This window comes from Solanum tuberosum, unplaced genomic scaffold (assembly GCF_000226075.1).
Source record: "Solanum tuberosum cultivar DM 1-3 516 R44 unplaced genomic scaffold, SolTub_3.0 scf00068, whole genome shotgun sequence".
In the NCBI taxonomy this organism is placed as follows: Eukaryota; Viridiplantae; Streptophyta; class Magnoliopsida; order Solanales; family Solanaceae; genus Solanum; species Solanum tuberosum.
In genome coordinates this window covers 762,219-779,754 of record NW_006238994.1, presented here as the reverse complement: position 1 = coordinate 779,754, position 17,536 = coordinate 762,219, and the positions used below count along the sequence as shown (strand labels likewise).

At 37.1% G+C, this 17,536-nt stretch overlaps 2 protein-coding genes across 2 annotated transcripts in view; both read left to right on the top strand.

Moving 5' to 3' along the window:
* Positions 1 to 1,344: 1,344 nt before the first annotated feature.
* On the top strand, positions 1,345 to 14,767 carry LOC102598807 (protein transport protein SEC31 homolog B). The gene is made up of 22 exons (XM_006345330.2): positions 1,345 to 1,951; positions 2,983 to 3,043; positions 3,145 to 3,267; positions 5,749 to 5,845; positions 5,932 to 5,968; positions 6,101 to 6,206; positions 6,278 to 6,335; positions 7,633 to 7,730; positions 7,925 to 8,044; positions 8,458 to 8,500; positions 9,024 to 9,136; positions 9,209 to 9,336; positions 9,429 to 9,978; positions 10,073 to 10,165; positions 10,390 to 10,575; positions 10,652 to 10,865; positions 11,863 to 11,978; positions 12,083 to 12,265; positions 12,413 to 12,538; positions 12,643 to 12,922; positions 13,943 to 14,181; positions 14,283 to 14,767. The coding sequence occupies exons 1-22, from the start codon at positions 1,635 to 1,637 to the stop codon at positions 14,370 to 14,372; spliced, it is 3,378 nt and encodes a 1,125-aa protein (XP_006345392.1). The 5' UTR covers positions 1,345 to 1,634; the 3' UTR covers positions 14,373 to 14,767.
* A 1,103-nt stretch (positions 14,768 to 15,870) lies between these two features.
* Positions 15,871 to 17,536, top strand: part of LOC102598472 (structure-specific endonuclease subunit SLX1) — a 4,910-nt gene continuing 3,244 nt past the window's right edge. Inside the window, exon 1 of the mRNA XM_006345329.2 lies at positions 15,871 to 16,383. Coding sequence (XP_006345391.1) covers positions 16,034 to 16,383 — 350 coding nt within the window. The 5' untranslated portion in view covers positions 15,871 to 16,033. The remainder of the gene's footprint in view (positions 16,384 to 17,536) is intronic.

The window sequence follows — 17,536 nt, the reverse complement described above, 5'->3', positions numbered from 1 at the left end:
TGTACAAGTACTTTAATGCAATGGAAGGACCAACATTGTACAAGTACTTTAATGCAATGTTGGTCCTTTCCAATTCTCACTTCTAAATAAGAGTATTAAGAAAGACAGTTGTTGGGTTATTCATGTAGAATGCAACCTACCTTACGTTTTATTACAGAATTACGGGACATCAAACAAGGATTAACTATTACAAATCAAATGAATTATAAGGTGATTGAAATGAAAGGAACTTGCTTAATGGTTGCCAAACTTACCAATGAAGAGGACATACATGATATAACATCATTGCTTTGACTTATTATTGAAGATTGTAAATATCTATTCCACGCCAACAAGTTTATACTAATTATAATATTATATACTTGAAGGAAAAATAATATTGATTTATGACGATGCTCCAATGTAGGAGGAAGTAAAATATGTACTAATACGATTTTGAAAAATCTTGAATCTTTCAAAACTATAAATATTGTACTATTAATAGTGGTCCAGGTGCTATAACAAAGGTGAATGAAGTAAAAGAGAAATTCACTATCGAGACTAATGCTTTTAAAGACAATATACTTTTTTATGTCCAACAAACTCGAGTTATTGTTTTTTGCTTTTAAACAATTTCAAGATCTTTATTTAATTTACTTTTGTCACTGTATAAAAAGAAAGTTCATCAAAGAGGACTCAAAAATTCACTTTCTCATATTGTTGAAGTTTTCAATTAAAAAAGTGTATTTTTTTTTAATAATAAGATGAAATAAATTTTAGTTTTTGATAAACTTAAGCTTGTGTAATTTAATGAAACAAGTTAATTGAACAAACATATATTGAACTTCAAGTCGACTGTTTCTATAATGTTTTGAAATTTGATTTCTATATAGAAAATTATTTAATTAATCTATCATGATATAAACAAATAAAAATGAAATAACTTTTTTGAATATAACAAAAAACAACTTTATATGATAATCTTTATGTCCTCAATCCACTAATAAAATTCAATCACAACAAAATAAATATGCATAAAAATATTAAATTACCTAGTAAAAAATTGAAAAATCATCCCATGACTAACTTCTACTGTCAACAACAATTTGATTTTGATTCATAGGTAAAGAGAAAGATTTTTCTTTGTCAAAATTAGCCATGCCTTGGTTTTGTTTTTTTCTGCTTACAGTTTCCGACTTTTAGGTACATGTGTAACGCATGACACGTGGCAACACGTGAATGGTTCTATGACGAAGGCAATTCTGAATTTCCAATATTAACATCAGCTTTCCACATAATTACCCTTCTACCGTTCTTCTCCAAATCAAAATCGAGTGAAGTAAAATAGAAAGAAAAAAAAAAAAACCAAAAGGGAACTATATATGATAATATGAAGAATATCTAATCTTTAGAAAAAGATTAATTAATTCTCGAAGAAAAATAAACAGAGAAGAGACTCAACACTCTGTCCTCTCTCTTCTCCATCTCGATCTATCTGAAAAAAAAAAGCTTCGATCCCAATTTCTCAAACCCTAACCCTAGATCTCTCCATTTTCTCTTCATTTCAAAATCTATACACAATATCTCAACCTGTATCAATTCGATTTCTGGTTTAGGTGGCGTGTAGATAGTTTTAATTTCGATTTGCTGATCCGATGGCGTGCATAAAGATGGTGAACAGATCGGCTTCGGCGGCCTTCGCGCCGGAGGCACCGTATCTGGCGGCTGGAACGATGGCGGGAGCGGTGGATCTGTCATTCAGCTCCAGTGCTAATATCGACATTTTTGAGGTTGATTTCCTATCGGATGATCAGCAGCTGATTCTCGCAGGTTCGATTCCGAGTTCAGAGAGGTTCAATCGGTTGTCTTGGGGGAAATGTCAGTCCAATTCGGAGGAGTTCTCGCATGGAATCATTGCTGGTGGGCTTGTTGATGGAAATATTGGACTTTGGAATCCCAAGCCTCTGATCTCGTAATTCTAATTTCTGTTATTTTTTTTAATTGAATAGGTCAATGTCGTTCTTTTTGTGGTTAGTGATCGGATTTACTTAATTCTTCTGATGAATTCACGGTTCATATGCACACCTATATGAAGAATTCCACTCGTAGATGGATACTATAAGAGCTGAACTAAATGCAAACGTTTAGTGTTTCCAAAATTTGTTCTTTCGCTGAATAGTGGTGCTGTATATGAACTAGATCAGCTATTGACGATCCAGGTTTCAGTGCATTTTTGAAGGGCAGGATTCCTTTTGATTTTGGTACCCTAAAGACATTTTCTCTGTGATAAACATTAGTCATAAAATATATTTTTCTCACTAAAAAATGCCAAAACTTGGTGATTAATATGCAATCTTTGAACTGGGATACTTAGAAGTTGGGTTGGCAGTAGGTAGCGAGTAGTGTTTCTACTAACTCTTTCCAAACTAAGGAATCAAAAGAAATATTGATTGTGTTCGTGTTTATGACTTAACTTGGACAATTCCTGAACAATCATTTCTTATCTCCTTAATATCTTATAGTAGGACATACTTTTGTGGTTGCTTTTCTGAAGATTTTATACGTATTTTTAGTACAGAATGTACATGGCAATATATTGATGTGATACAAAATATGCATGAATTGCCATGGGCATGCAGCGTTACCGAGGGCAGAGATGCTGTCTGCATTACTTAACTTTCCTGATAAAGGTTCTTCCAATTTAAACTCTTTTTGAGAACCACTTCCTCACTGAGGCCCTTTTGTTGTCTCTTTTTCACCTATACTTGTTTATTTGCTCCTACTCTCGGAAAAATTGTTCTTCTTGTTTACAGTTAGTAATGAAAATGGTGTACACAAGGTAGCAAGACTTATATGTTATCCTTTAATGGTGAAAGACGGGGGCAGAATATACTCATTTTATGATGCATTTTTTGAATTGTTGCTTTGATCATATATATTTCTTTTGATCTTTCAACCTTGACATTCTATAATTTTTGTTTCTATCACTTTCTTTGGAAGTAGAAATGGGTCTGAAGCTATTGAAAGTGCCCTTGTCGGCAATCTGTCGAGGCACAAAGGGCCTGTAAGTTTTACCATTTCGCTGTTTTGCCTCCTGTTCTTTGTGTAGGCCTCTTTTCGTAATCCTGTGACGATATGATATTATTTCCCTCATATTACTTACAGGTTCGTGGATTGGAGTTTAATGGGTTTACTCCAAATCTCCTTGCATCTGGAGCTGATGAAGGTGAAATCTGTATATGGGATATTGCGAAACCGTCAGAACCTAGCCATTTCCCTCCCCTTAAAGTATGTAATATCTGACATTTAAAATCTTTTTTATCAGCATTTCTCATGCAACTTTTGTTTATAAATTCTAGTGTCACCCTGGCTGGACCTCCTCTAAATCTAACACTGTGCAATAGAGATAACCGAGGAAAAATGATAAAACTTCTTGCATTTTTCTGTAGCCATTCATTCAAGTCAAATGTAAAGCTTGACGCTCCAATTCTTAAAATGCTCCTTCATATCTATCGGGTTTTTAAATTGATTTGTATTGTTGATTGTAACTTGAGTAGCAGCAGTTTCCCTTGCTAACTGATAGCCAGAAATACCTGAAGAGGAACAAGAAAAATGAAGTAGCACTCAATTGCTAATTTCAATTTCTGTTGTTATATATAGAGCTACTGTGAAGAGAGAAAGCAAGAAGAGGGAAACGTCTCTGTTGAAATTGATTGTTAACATACAAGATGAGAAAAATTGGTAGTTACATACAAGATGCAGCCTGGATCTTTTATCCTTTACTTCTTCCTAGGACAGTAAGAATGGAATTGCTAGTCAAAGCGCATTCTCTCACAGCTACTCTTCTTCTCAAGCACTTGCTATTTCTTCTTCTCTCAGATAGGCCATCTTCCAATTCATTGCCATCAAAATGTACTTAGCATGCCCACTTTCCGGGCTTGGGGTATAGTGATAAGAGCACATCACATGATGTGTGAGTTAGGCGCATGTCATGGGTTCAAACCTGCCACAGACAAACTCAACCTTGTATTTATTAAGTGGAGAAGAGAAGAGAGGTGGGCCAATTATCCATGTGTTTTGAACCTTGTACCACTGGCACTTGAGGTTTATCTGTTAAAAAAAAGTTGAACATACGAGATAGTGCCTTGTATAGTAGTTTTCAGACACATGAACTTGGGAATATTTCCTAACTCTTGGATTCTAATGTATTATTACATAATCATTAAAAAAAAATTAAAAAATATTCCTAGTGTTATCTTACCTTTTAGTGTCTGTAATGATTTTTTTACAAAAAAAGGAATATTATTACATTAAGAGGAACTGTGGGGAGGCTGAGGAGGTTTTTTTTGACTTGTGGGGGTTTTACCCTTTTGAAGACAATATAATTCAACCTAGTATGAGGAGTTGTTGCTTTGCATAATTGGTCATTGCATTTGGTTAAAAGCGTGTGGTGTGGAGCTATTATCACCTCAAAGTCAGAATCTAGGTTGGTTATAAAAAAGGTCGGAATCCATGCTAGAAGAAATACACTTGCTGTCTTCTTGCATATATAGGACTTTTTGGGCCAGGGACATGCGTCATTAACTAAGTTACTGCAGTAGAATGATTGCAGTGACCACCTTGAAATACAATTTTCATTGAATAGTGGGTAAAATGCTTTGGTATATGATTTAAATAAGCTATGTAATATTGTAATTGGCAGAAGGACATTGCTGTCATAATCCACTAGGATTCAACCCTTTTGTAGGTCCAGTTCGTGTATTATCTTTCTGGTTAAGGTCTTCACCTTAAGGCTTTGTCTGGTGTGTTGTAAGTCCAGAAAATCTTGAAGAATATTCTACACAATACTGTTAATGATTCTCTTGACTGAAAAGAATGATTTGGAAACTAAGCAATGATGTAGCTAGAGGGACATGCATTTTTGTTATTGTTTTGAAGGGACATGTTTTTGAGGACTAGTTTCTGGCGGGAGTTTTGACGTTCCTTGGTGAAAATAGAGGAGGTCGTTTTTGGCTTTGTATATGCACTTTTTGGTAATCAGTACATTGGCATATTTCGGTGACATTGTGCGGTTTCAAACAGTCAAACCTAAATTAAATAAATAAAAGTGTTCATTTTTCAGAAGAATAAACTTTTAAATAAGGTATTCAAGCAAGTGAACATAATATGGAAGTAGGTAGTGGTTCTAATTTCGAGTCCTATTGCCATCCATTAGCAAAAAAGGATATTCCAACGTGTTTAGTCAACTAAATATTGGGGGATTGTCTCAGTCATTTTCTGTATTGATACTAGTTTCGCCCGGACTTGCATACACCTTGCTATTCCAGCAGGTGCTTTGCTTGCAACCCTTATACAGGTATTGGGTAAACCTGCCCATTAAGGTTGAAGCAGATGGTCTCTCACTGAGTTTTGTAGTTATGCTTTCTTACAAGTGGCTTGCAATTGAATAATAATGGAACTGATGGTTTAAGAGGAATGATAAGTGCGGCTTATAATCATACCAGAAAACTTAGTTTATTTTTGTTTCAGTTAATAATGGCATTGATCTGGTGGTGTTTCTCTTTCTATCCGGTAATCCTGGCCTATAACGTGCAATATCAGAAAATTTAGTTTGTTGTTTGTTTCAGTTAATTATGGTTTTGATCTGGTGGTGTTTTATCTTCTGTCCGCTACTCCTGGCCTATAACTGTGCTATTGTTTTATTGAGAAGTTGTCGATCTTGACATTTTATTTAAGTTATCTAACTCATATCTTGACTCCTTTTTGCAGGGTAGTGGATCATCAACTCAAGGTGAAATTTCTTATGTATCTTGGAACAACAAGGTTCAGCATATATTGGCGTCTACTTCACTTAATGGGACAACTGGTGAGCAAGAAGCGGAAGTTGCCTGCGTTATTCTTTCTTCTAAAGGTTGCCATAATATCTCCCTTTTTTCCTTTTTTTTGTTTCAGTTGTGTGGGATTTGAAGAAGCAGAAGCCAGTGATAAGGTAAAGGTGTCCATAAAATGTAGGCTTTAATTTTGTTATTATATTCAAGAGTTACTATAAGTTGAACATTACTCCTGCATTTGGGATTAACAACAATAACGAAAAATAAACCTGCATTGGGCAATTCTGCAGTTTCACAGATTCTGTGAGAAGGCGGTGCTCTGTATTGCAGTGGCATCCAGATGTTGCCACGCAGCTCATCGTTGCTTCCGATGAAGACGGTTCACCTGCACTTAGGGTAAGAATTCTACTCTTTTGTCTTTCTCAGATCATTGCAATTAATAACTAACTAATATATTATTGTTTCAGCTGTGGGATATGCGGAATATACTCTCTCCTGTGAAAGAGTTCGTGGGTCACACTAAAGGTTAGTGCACTCATCATACCCATAGTTTCCATGCTTCACCTGTCTTAGAATTCACAAATTTGAAGAGACAAATGATGGTGAAATTCTATCCTACAGATGAGGCTGAACTCCTAAAAATTTGGAAACACTATTGCCAAGCTTAGCCCATTTAGTTGCAGTCAATTTATGATTCTAGTCGCTTATAAATAAAGTGTGTGGTGTGTGGAGGGGAATGCAATTGTTGTACTGGTATAACAGTGGTAGTATTTTCTGGTGGACAACAAATGATATGCAAACTTTATTTTATACAAGTTAATATGTTTTTCTAAAGCACATGGCTGACAGTCTGTACAATGGTTGTTTCTTATGGTGATTCAAGATTGATAGTTTAGTAATTAGTTTGTTTCCTGCTCCTTAATTGGAGGTTTATCTTCTTTGCTGCTCTCTCAATGTCTTCCTGTCTTTTGCTGACGAGGCATCCACCTGAAATGCTTCACCACTTTGGGATATGGGATTTTGGTACTGAATGGTCGTCGATCCATTTTGTATGACAATCGTACTATGCTCTCGGGTTTCTTTTGGCAAAAGAAAGAAAATTGTTGCAGCATTTAACTGATTTTTGTATACAACTTATTTGACATGTTGCCAGTGGGTGCAAGTGGATTCTGATTAACAATTACATGGCAAGGAGTTTAACATCATGATTGGATGGTAGAATTTGGAAGGAAAGAATGTTTAAATCACCCCAGTTCCTCTGTATCTCCCCCTATTCCTTTTCATTCTTATGAATGCCTGCTAGGATCAGTTCAGCTTTGAATCCTGCAAGAAATGCTGAGAACTGAGATGGAGGAGTTTGGGGAAGAAGAGAGAACTTGGAAAGATGGAAGGGATGTGAGGTAGAGGGAGCACAAACTGCCTTTCCAAGATTTAAAGAATATCAATCACACGTCACTTAGTTCAAAAGTCTAAGCTTGGAACCTTTTTAAATAGTAACTGAATATCTTTTAGAGTGGGGGAAGAATTTTTTTGACTTTCCTAGCATTTCACTAGGAAAACTATACTAAATATAAACCTAGCGCTCAGTTCCCATGATCTCAGTCTTCAGATATTCAACAAAATCTTACATTCAAAGTCCTTAAGCAACCAATAAGGGCAGCTTATTGGTGTGGCATACCTAAAATTTCTGTTTATAGGATAATTTGATCTTAAAAGCAAAACATTAAAGTTTTAGCTTGTTAGTAAGGATTAGAGTTCTAGTTTATTTAATTATATTGATATCTTTACAATTTTCCTTTAATCTTGGATATTTTTCCCTCAGGTGTCATTGCAATGTCCTGGTGTCCCCTTGACAGCTCCTACTTGCTTACTTGTGCGAAAGATAACCGCACTATCTGCTGGGATGTTGTGTCTGGAGAGGTGAATGAAAATTGAATTGTTCATTCATATCCTCATATTGTCAATTTATATTTTTTGTTTCAGAAATGTTGTTCTCTGTTGACCTTGACTTTTGTGGTAATGGTTCTTAAACTAGTGAATGGTTGCTTATTTTTTTATTCATCTATGGAAAGCTTTGAAGAAGTACTGATTGTTGTATTGTTTAACTTTCACAGATTGTCTCCGAATTGCCAGCTGGAACCAATTGGAATTTTGATGTGCATTGGTATCCGAAGTGTCCAGGGGTGATCTCAGCATCATCATTTGACGGAAAAATCGGCATTTACAACATAGAGGTCCTTTCCTCTTAAATTTTATGCTTTATATATCAGATTGCAATGTATTGTATGCAATGCTGAATATAAATAAAGAACTCCAGAAAGATTTTCCCTGCCTCCTTTTCCTCTTACCAGTTCTGTTATGCTATTGCTATTTTTGAGTTGAGATATGTCGACTAGATAAAGTAGTGTAGGTAGGATGGGCCTGTATAACAATATCCCTCAGTAGACTTAAGCATTCAAATAATAGATGTTGCTCATCTTCCAGATGGTTAGTGCTTGGTATTTTGATTGTTCTTGACGACCACATGTATGGTGAACCGGGAACACCTTTTCTCCTTGTATTTTTATGAATTGTTGTTTTCCTGTACCACATCGTTTTCTTTTTTGTTTTGATTGGTGAATGATACTCAAATTATTATGTTCTGCAGGGCTGTGGTCGGGCTGGCGATGGAGATGGTTATTTTGGCGCAGGTATGATGGAATTTTGTTTAACTTCATCCTCTCCCCCTTCTTAATATTTACGATAAACATCTTTTGAGGTTTAGGGCATCAAGCTGTATGTTTCTTTTTGAATGTAGGAAGAAGTTATCATATAGTTGAAACAAGGTGCTTGCTTAGAGACAATCCTTCCCTATGGTCAACATTTTGTAACAAAATTTTCTGTTTTAAAAATTAGCTTGTCTACTTGAGGATGTGTTGTGTGGGGATCTCTAGATATCAAGTTATGAAAGGAGCCGTAACTCAAAAGCTGAAAATATAAAAGAGGCAAAAATGCACTGCCAATTATGCTTATATTATGAATAAAAGAAGATATACGGGTAGTCTATTCAGTGCATCTTATGCTATTACATAGTACTCATGTGAGGTAGAACTGTTCTTTTTTTATCTGCATTACTGCATGGCACATCTCTTGGTCTCTTTCTGCTTTGAAAGGAAAAAAATTGTGACGCTTGTGTTTATCTTCTTGGGGTTATCATTTGCATGTGCTGATCAGCTCCCTTACGAGCTCCAAAGTGGTGGTCTAAGAAAAAGTCCGGAGTCTCATTTGGCTTTGGTGGAAAGCTTGTTTCATTTGGTGCTGCAGATGGTCCAACAGGAGCGACGGAGGTACGCCAGTGGATTTTCTGTAATCCCTCCTTTATAGCCTTTTTCTTTGCAGTAACATTTACTCCTTTGCAGGTCCATGTGCATAGCATAGTCACTGAACAAGGTCTGGTGACTCGGTCTTCTGAATTTGAGACTGCTATTCAGAATGGAGAGAAAACCTCGCTGAGGGTTTTCTGTGAAAAGAAATTCCAAGAGTCAGAGTATGTCCTTTTCCTCAAATTGGTGATTTTTTCTTTCACAAGTTGCATTCGTTTTCCGGTTTACCCTAGCTTGCTTGTGCTTTTCTGAACAGATCTTCAGGTGAAAGGGAAATATGGGGCTTCTTGAAGGTTATGCTTGAAGAGGATGGGGATGCAAGGACAAAACTGCTTTCTCATCTTGGTTTTAGTCTGCCTGTTGAAGAAAAAGATACTATGCAGAATGATATATCTGAGCAAGTAAATGCCCTTGCCCTTGATGAGAATCTTTCAGGTAAAGAAGCTGCAAACAACGAGAACTTAATGCATGGGCTGGACAATGGGGAAGATTTCTTTAACAATCTTCCGAGTCCCAAAGCTGATACACCTGTGTCAACGTCTGTGAATTCCTTTGATGTTGGCGAGTCAGTTGATGTGAAGGACTCCCAACCAGAAATGGATGTACAAGAGGAGAGTGCAGACACATCATTTGATGAAACTGTACAGCGCGCATTGGTTGTCGGTGACTATAAGGGGGCTGTTGCACAATGCATATCTGCAAATAGAATGGCTGATGCTCTGGTTATTGCTCATGTCGGTGGTGCTTCTTTGTGGGAGCAAACTCGTGATCAATACCTTAAAACTAGTCACTCTTCATACCTTAAGGTAAGATCCATTTATATCATGGCTGTCATTTTCTGAATGGAGATTAGTCCATGCTCTTTAAAATTTGAGTGTTTGGTCTAAACAATAACTTCAGGTTGTTGCTGCTATGGTGAACAATGATCTAATGAGCCTTGTAAACACTCGGCCTTTGAAGTCCTGGAAGGAAACACTTGCACTCCTTTGCACTGTAAGTTCCTCTACCTAACATCCTAATCATTATTTCCTTTTTATGTTATGTGGTGGGGGTGTAAGGGGCATTATAAAAAAGCTCATTGACAAGGTCGGATATATAAAAATCTGCTCTGATCCAATCAATAAGTGCACACCTCTGGAATGTTCACCCAGGAGAGTTTTTATGTTATCCATCTGAAGTGAAGTTCACCCGTTAATCTGCTTATCACCTTCATGCAGTTTGCTCCACAAGATGAATGGACGTCATTGTGCGATACACTTGCTTCAAGACTCTTGGCTGCTGGTGAAAGCCTTACAGCAACACTGTGTTACATATGTGCAGGGAACATTGATAAAACTATAGAAATATGGTCGAGGACTTTGGCAGGAAAGGCTGATGGAAAATCATATGTTGACCTTCTTCAGGTATTGCATTCAGATTCTTCTGAGTTTTATGTTTATCAGTAAGACACTCAATGGTATTTTCTGTTCCTACCTGTAGGATTTAATGGAAAAGACGATAGTCTTTGCATTGGCAACTGGGCAAAAGAGATTCAGTGCTTCTCTTTGCAAGCTTCTTGAGAAGTATGCTGAAATCCTAGCAAGTCAGGGGCTTTTAACTACTGCAATGGAATACTTGAAGCTTATGGGCTCTGAGGAATTGTCACCTGAATTGACTATCTTACGAGATCGTATTGCACTCTCCACTGAACCAGGTCAATATGTTGCGCTGATATATTTCTCCATTACAGAACGGCACTATTATGCAGCTGACTCTTGTATCTGTCTTTTTCATGTTGATAATGGTCATATGGTTTGGTTTAGTCTTGGCTCTTCTGCAAATATTTTGCCTTTTCATGCTTTAATTATAGCACATGTATACCTGAGAAAGGAAGCAGCTGACTGAAGCTCATTACTGGAATTCATGTGCTGTAAATTTTAACCACTTCACTGTAAATTAAGTATAGTATCATTTGCCTCCATCCGGTACTTGGCTTTTTTAGCGTTTACACTACTGACATGTAAATATATTGGGTTTCTCAGTATGAGTAGTTTGAGAAGCATTCCTATGGTTTTGAGAGTTGTCCAAACAAGCTGTACCTTTTCATCACTTGGTGTTGATAATTCCCATTTGTCTTCTAGGCTTATTGGGTGTATACCATTTCACTCTCCTATTCAAACTCTTCAAATTGTGTCAGCCAAAAGACTGCAAGATATTAATCTGTGTCCCTTTCTTTTCCTCATTCTATGAGGTTCTAAATTCTGACGACTTGTTAGAGTATAACATAAGTGTCTTCTTTTGAGCTTTGAAAGGCTAACAGGATTGTTTCTCCCTTAACCTTATATTAGAAACAACCTCTCTATCCCTGCGAGGTAGGGGTAAGTTCTGCGTACACTCTACCCTCCAGACCCCACCTGCGGGATTACACTGGGTATATTGTTGTATATGTACGACTATGCTGTACAGAAGGGGACATGGCTACTTCTGATATTTAAAAAAGTAGCTTCTATGGTATCCTCCTCATGTACTCTTTTTTATATGAATTTTGGGTTCCTTTTTATGGTTTATGGTCTAACCATAATTTAGGCAATGATGGTTTTTCAAGTGTGGCAGCATTGTATTTTATTTCAAGTGAATTGGCGAAGTGCAGATAGTGCAATCCCTTTCAAACAAAGCAAACTGACGATTTTTAGCATTTTTGTCTTTTGCAGCTAAAGATGCATTGAAATCTATGGCTTTTGACAACTCACAACTACACACTGGATCCGGCTATGTTGCAGATCAATCTGGTTATGGAATGGCTGATCCTTCTCAGCATTATTATCCGGTATTATCTTCTTCCTCTCTTAATGGTCTGTTACCTTGCTTAAACAGGACTGTTATCTTTAGAAATTTCGTATGATTTATCCTCTTTAATTTCTCTCTTCTCAGGAGCAACCATCCAAGCCACAGCCTAGCATTTCAAACAGCCCCTATACTGAGAATTATCAACAACCATTTGGTTCTTCATACAATAGCGGCTTTGCTGCTCCTGTCCCATACCAGCCTGCTCCACAACAAAACATCCAGCAACCAAACATGTTTCTGCCAACTCCAACTCCTCCAGTTCCTCAGGTATACATTTTTTGGTTTCCTTCTCTTGGATGTTAAGATTATTCTTGCCAAATTATTAGCTGCTGAGTTGAAACAAGTACTTCCCTCTTGAAGCACATAAATGTGAAGTTATCTTTGCATACTAATATATATTTCTCATGTTTGCAGGGTAACATTGCTCCACCACCTGTTTCTACTCAGCCTGCTAAGACCTCCTTCATCCCATCAAATCCCCCTGCGCTGAGAAATGTGGAGCAATATCAGCAGCCCACCTTGGGTGCTCAGTTGTATCCCGTATGTTAAAGTTTCCATTATTCATTTCAATCTGGGGGGGGGGGGGTTGTTTTGGGCAAAGATAAATGTGTAGTCCTATGATTTTCGTTGCATGTTTATTTCAGGGACCTGCTAACCCAGGTTATGCTGGTGGTCATAATGTGCCTCCTGCGTATGTCCCTCACCCTAGTCAAGCTGGCCCAGCTCTTGGACAAAAGATGCCTCAGGTTGTAGCTCCTTCCCAAGCTCCTAGAGGATTTATGCCAGTTAATAATCCAGTGCAGAGACCTGGAATGGCTCCAATGCAGCCTCCAAGCCCTACGCAGCCATCTCAAGCCCAGCAACCAGCAGCTCCTGCTGCTCCCCCACCTACAGTTCAGACGGTGGATACCTCAAATGTTCCTGGTTTGCTTCTCTTCCACTTTAAATCCGTTCCATTCATTTTCGTACATTCCTGTAGATTGGACGACCATACAATTCCTTCTTACTGACATATGTTACTTCTTTCCATGCAATTGTCCAACATTGTTACCTATGGGTGGTGAATGTGATCTTTAAGTAGTGGTCTTGTATTTCTTTTTGATCTTAGTATCACTCAATGTTTCATTTGCTTCAGTTATCATATTTTTGTCGGCGTTGCTGCTGTTCTCTTCTTCATTGTTTTCAGCATGACTTCTTCGCTACTGTATTTGCTTCGCATACTTGTTTTTATATGCTTTACTTGAGTAGTGAGTCTATCGAAACCACCTCTCTACCTTCACAAGGTAGCAGTAAGGCCGTGTAAACACAAGACCCCACGCGTGGGGTTAGCTGTACAGCACTTGTAAGTTCTTATTGGTGTATCAATCTATACGTTTTAGGAGAAGCTTATATCTTTTCTGCAGTAACCGGTTACTCTCATTTGTTCACTCCTTATACAATACCATTTCAATAAAATTTAGTCATTGAAATCACTCTCAGCTTCGTAGGCTTAAACGTATGGAAATCCTTTTTATATCTTTAAGATGGAGCACTATACTGACACCAACAAAAGATCGTTTTGCACCACTGACAGACTTTCATGGCTGTAAAGTTATAGAAAGAATGGACAGTGTATTTTCTTTCACTCTTGGAGTTTCTGTCTGGCCAAACTGCTCTTGCTGCTATATTATAACCCTTCTTCATATAGAAGCTCAATTAAGGAGTAAAATTAGATGAACTTTGGCTTTACCTTGGCACCATCCTGAACTGTTTCTAGTTGCTCCTAGATTCTGTACTTCTAAACTACTGTGGTCTATGTTAGCATGTGTCCTTTTTCTCTATTTCTTTTAATGGCATGGTATGGTCGTAAGATCTGCTTTTAAGTCTTAACTGGGAAAACAAGGATCTTGTGCTTGCATTTTAAATCTCAATATTTAATGGAACGAATCATATGATGTGTTGCAGCCCAGCAAAAGCCCGTGATAGCAACTTTGACTAGATTGTTCAATGAAACATCAGAGGCATTGGGTGGATCACGAGCAAATCCAGCTAAGAAGCGGGAAATTGAGGATAATTCAAAGAAGTTAGGAGCACTTTTTGCAAAACTAAACAGTGGGGACATATCTAAGAACGCAGCAGAAAAACTTGTGCAGCTTTGTCAGTCCTTGGAGAATAGTGATTTCAGTACCGCCCTTCAGATACAGGTAGCTATCTGGACAGCTGTAGTTCGAGATTTTTAGTCTAGTATTGGTAGTAGAATATCATATGATCTCCATTTGCTTCTTATATTTGCATATATCCCCAGGTACTTCTCACCACAAGTGATTGGGACGAGTGCAACTTCTGGCTTGCAACACTCAAGCGAATGATTAAGATCAGACAGAGCTTCAGATAAATGTAGGCCGAACTTAAAGAATTGGAGATTCTGGATTCAAATCCTTCTCGCCCGTGAGTTCAAAAGGAATATCATTTTGTCTTATCTGGAGATGGCCACCTTTAGATTGTCTTTCTAGTTGGATACTTTTCTACCTCTTTTAACCCACTCTAGATATTGGTTTTTAGGTGCGTGCAAATTTTGGGAAGAGGTTAGAGAGCTTAGTTCTCTGGACATAGCAACGATGTTTGATTATTTTTTACAGTGTTAAAATATAGAGTTGTTTTTTATTAGCATATGTTTTGGTTGTAACCTGTCTGAAATCCAGTCATTCAATCTTGGATTATGTTAAAACTCGTCTTTTTAGTTGGCTTCAATTGGACGCTGTTAGATTTTACTCAGCAATTGATTTTTGAGACTCTTTTTAAACGCTTGTACTGGTGGCATAACTGTTCGTTGATCCATTTCTCCGTGCTGAACATAACAGTGAAATTCAGTAGCTCTTGTAATATCTACCAAAGGGTTGAAATTCCATTTTTTCTGTAACATTATTATTGAAGTAGCTGTTTTGTTATCCATTAAATAAGTTATTCCAGTTTGTTATGAAACTTGATCTACCAAGTGGTTGCATTTTTGCACTTGAAATATGTATGCACGGTACCTTGTTGAGTTGTCATGCATTTTTTGACCATGCGCATTTAAAGTAATGCCTCAAGGAAGGATGATTTGTGGTTAGTTCATGTAGACAGTGAAACCAAGGGCAAGCGCATTCAAAGAATATCACACCAACAATTCAGATCTTGATCTTAAACACAAACCACAAAATACCCTAGATACAACCTAGTTATAACTTCAAAAGACATGGGCGCCTATAAACAATCCAAATACAACACATATACAATCTAGCTACAACTTTGAAAATCTCGCTCTTTTGTATCAATTACTACGAGCTTGTATCACTTTTTATCAAGGATTTAATTTTGGAGAATTCTGAATAAAATGATGGTGAAATCCCTTTTGTTGAGCAGTGATGAGGTGATGGTTGTTGGTTTAAGGTGAAATCCCTTTTAGTTGAGCAGTGGTGAGGTGATGGTGAAATCTCGCTCTTTTGTATCAATTATTATGCGATTTTTTTTTATTCTTTCTTTTTTTTGCATTATTTGGAATACAAAATTAATATTTTAAAAAATTGATAATTTAAATAGTGAAATTAAAGAAGGTTTTAAAGAATTTGGGTTCCAAATTGATTAAAAATATAAATTGAGAAATAGAGGAGGAAAAAGGAAACGAAGAAGAACAAGGCAAGGAAAAGGGGCTGCGTGGAAGGAAAAAAGAGAAGAGGTAGAAGAAGCGCCAGCCCCTAATGTCCATGATCCAGATTTAGTGGGGCTTTTGCGGGTTTCGAACACCAATGAAAAATTAATTTTTTTAAACTTGTTATGAAATTCAAATATTACTATATTGGACAATTTTTTAAAGTTAGTACTACAAATTAGAAGACTGAAATTTGCTCACCAACTAAATAATTATATCTCTTATCTCTTATTTAATTTAAAAATGAAATCCATCATTTGTTAAATCCAAACCGGTCGCTAATAATCCGACCAATTTGTTTAACCCAAACCGGCCCCCAAACTAACGGTCAATTTTTCAGATTACAAAACTGCAAGATCATCATCGCCATGGTTAGACCTTTGTCAACAATCTTCAAATCGACGAAACCCCATATTCTGAAACCACCAAACCCCTCAAATTTTGAATCGTTGAAGCCCACTAATCTCAAAGTTCCCTCTTCTTCAAATCCAGTAGCATCTTCCTCAAGTTGCAGCAAATCGAAGAAATCAAGAAAGTCGGATGCAAATTCACAGCAATCATCAGGAAATGATCCGGAATTACTAACAAGCCCAGCTTCAAATTCAACGAAATTTAGTAATTCTAAGAAAAAGAGGTCTTTGTGGTGTGTATACCTTATTCTCTCGACAAATCCACCTATTAAGACCTATGTTGGTGTCACTACCAATTTCTCTCGCCGGTGAGTAACTTCTTTCTCTTGTTTATTCTAAGGGGAAAAAAGAGCAGACTTTTGATTTTATCAAACATGTTAGAGTGGTATGCTTTTATGGACTTGTGCAATACTCGAGTTAGCTTTTGAGTTTGAGTTACACCATTTTTTCCATATCTTTACATGTTATCGGTGCCAGTTCCATACCTTTGGGTTCCAGGTCTATGCTCCAGTTGGGTCTAGGCATGAAGTGGGGTCGGGGTATGGAATGCTTATATGGACATGAGCTAGTTTTTCGGGTTGAGTTAGGTCAGAATGCCTAGTTTTTCTGTTAATGGTTTTTACCAATGTGTTAATCATGTCCAGCTTATATGTTGTTGGTTACTTATCCCTATTAGCTTGTGTTAGAGGATACTTTTATGGAGAAAGTAGGCTAAGAATTTCAGAAAGGGGGAAAAAAGGGTAAACCTTTGATAAGATCTCTGAGATGGAGTTATCCTACTGATCTCCTAGAAGCTGAATAGTTGTGCTCTATCTCGGCTTCTCCATTGTGAAGGTGTAACTTATTTTATTTTACTATTGTCCTATTCTTTTTGGTGGTTTGTAGCTTCTTTCTTTATTCACTTTTTCTAGTTTTAGATTCTTTGGGGAACTCCTTCATCCGAAAACAACAAGAATGTAGTTTGGTGGTTCTTCCCTTAAATAATTAGTACTGAGGGATAAAACACACCATGATAGAAATGTTTTGATCTTCCATAGATTGTGCTTTCTAAACTTCATTTTAAATCTTCTTTGTTTTTCTAGAAGCTTTCATTTAATATTTCTATGAAGAATTGGATTGGTTGCAGTCAATGCCTTAAAATGAACGAGTACGTTCTACTATGACAAATGACAATCTTTATTCCACTGGTTGTTTTATATTCACCCAATTGTCGCACACATTTTAGGAGATTAGTGATTTTTTTAGGACTTCTGAAAAAGACTAAGTCATGATGGTAAATTGGTTGTTGGCCTTCCATTGAGCATGTAGTGACTCATCAACCGTTATTCTCTATACTAGGATGTGCTAGTAAACTGTAGCGAAATCACTGGAAATGAGAGAGTTGTTGGGAGTGTCAGTCGTTCTGTCAGCATGCTCAAAGAGTGGAATTACCCCCCCCCAACACCACACCACCCACCCAAA

Coding starts and splice junctions, on each gene's coding strand:
- LOC102598807 (XM_006345330.2), top strand. CDS start 1,635: ATGGCGTGCATAAAGATGGTGAACAGATCGGCTTCGGCGGCCTTCGCG. Junction 5,969..6,100: donor AAGCAGAAGCCAGTGATAAG/GTAAAGGTGTCC, acceptor GCAATTCTGCAG/TTTCACAGATTCTGTGAGAA. Junction 10,576..10,651: donor CATATGTTGACCTTCTTCAG/GTATTGCATTCA, acceptor TCCTACCTGTAG/GATTTAATGGAAAAGACGAT.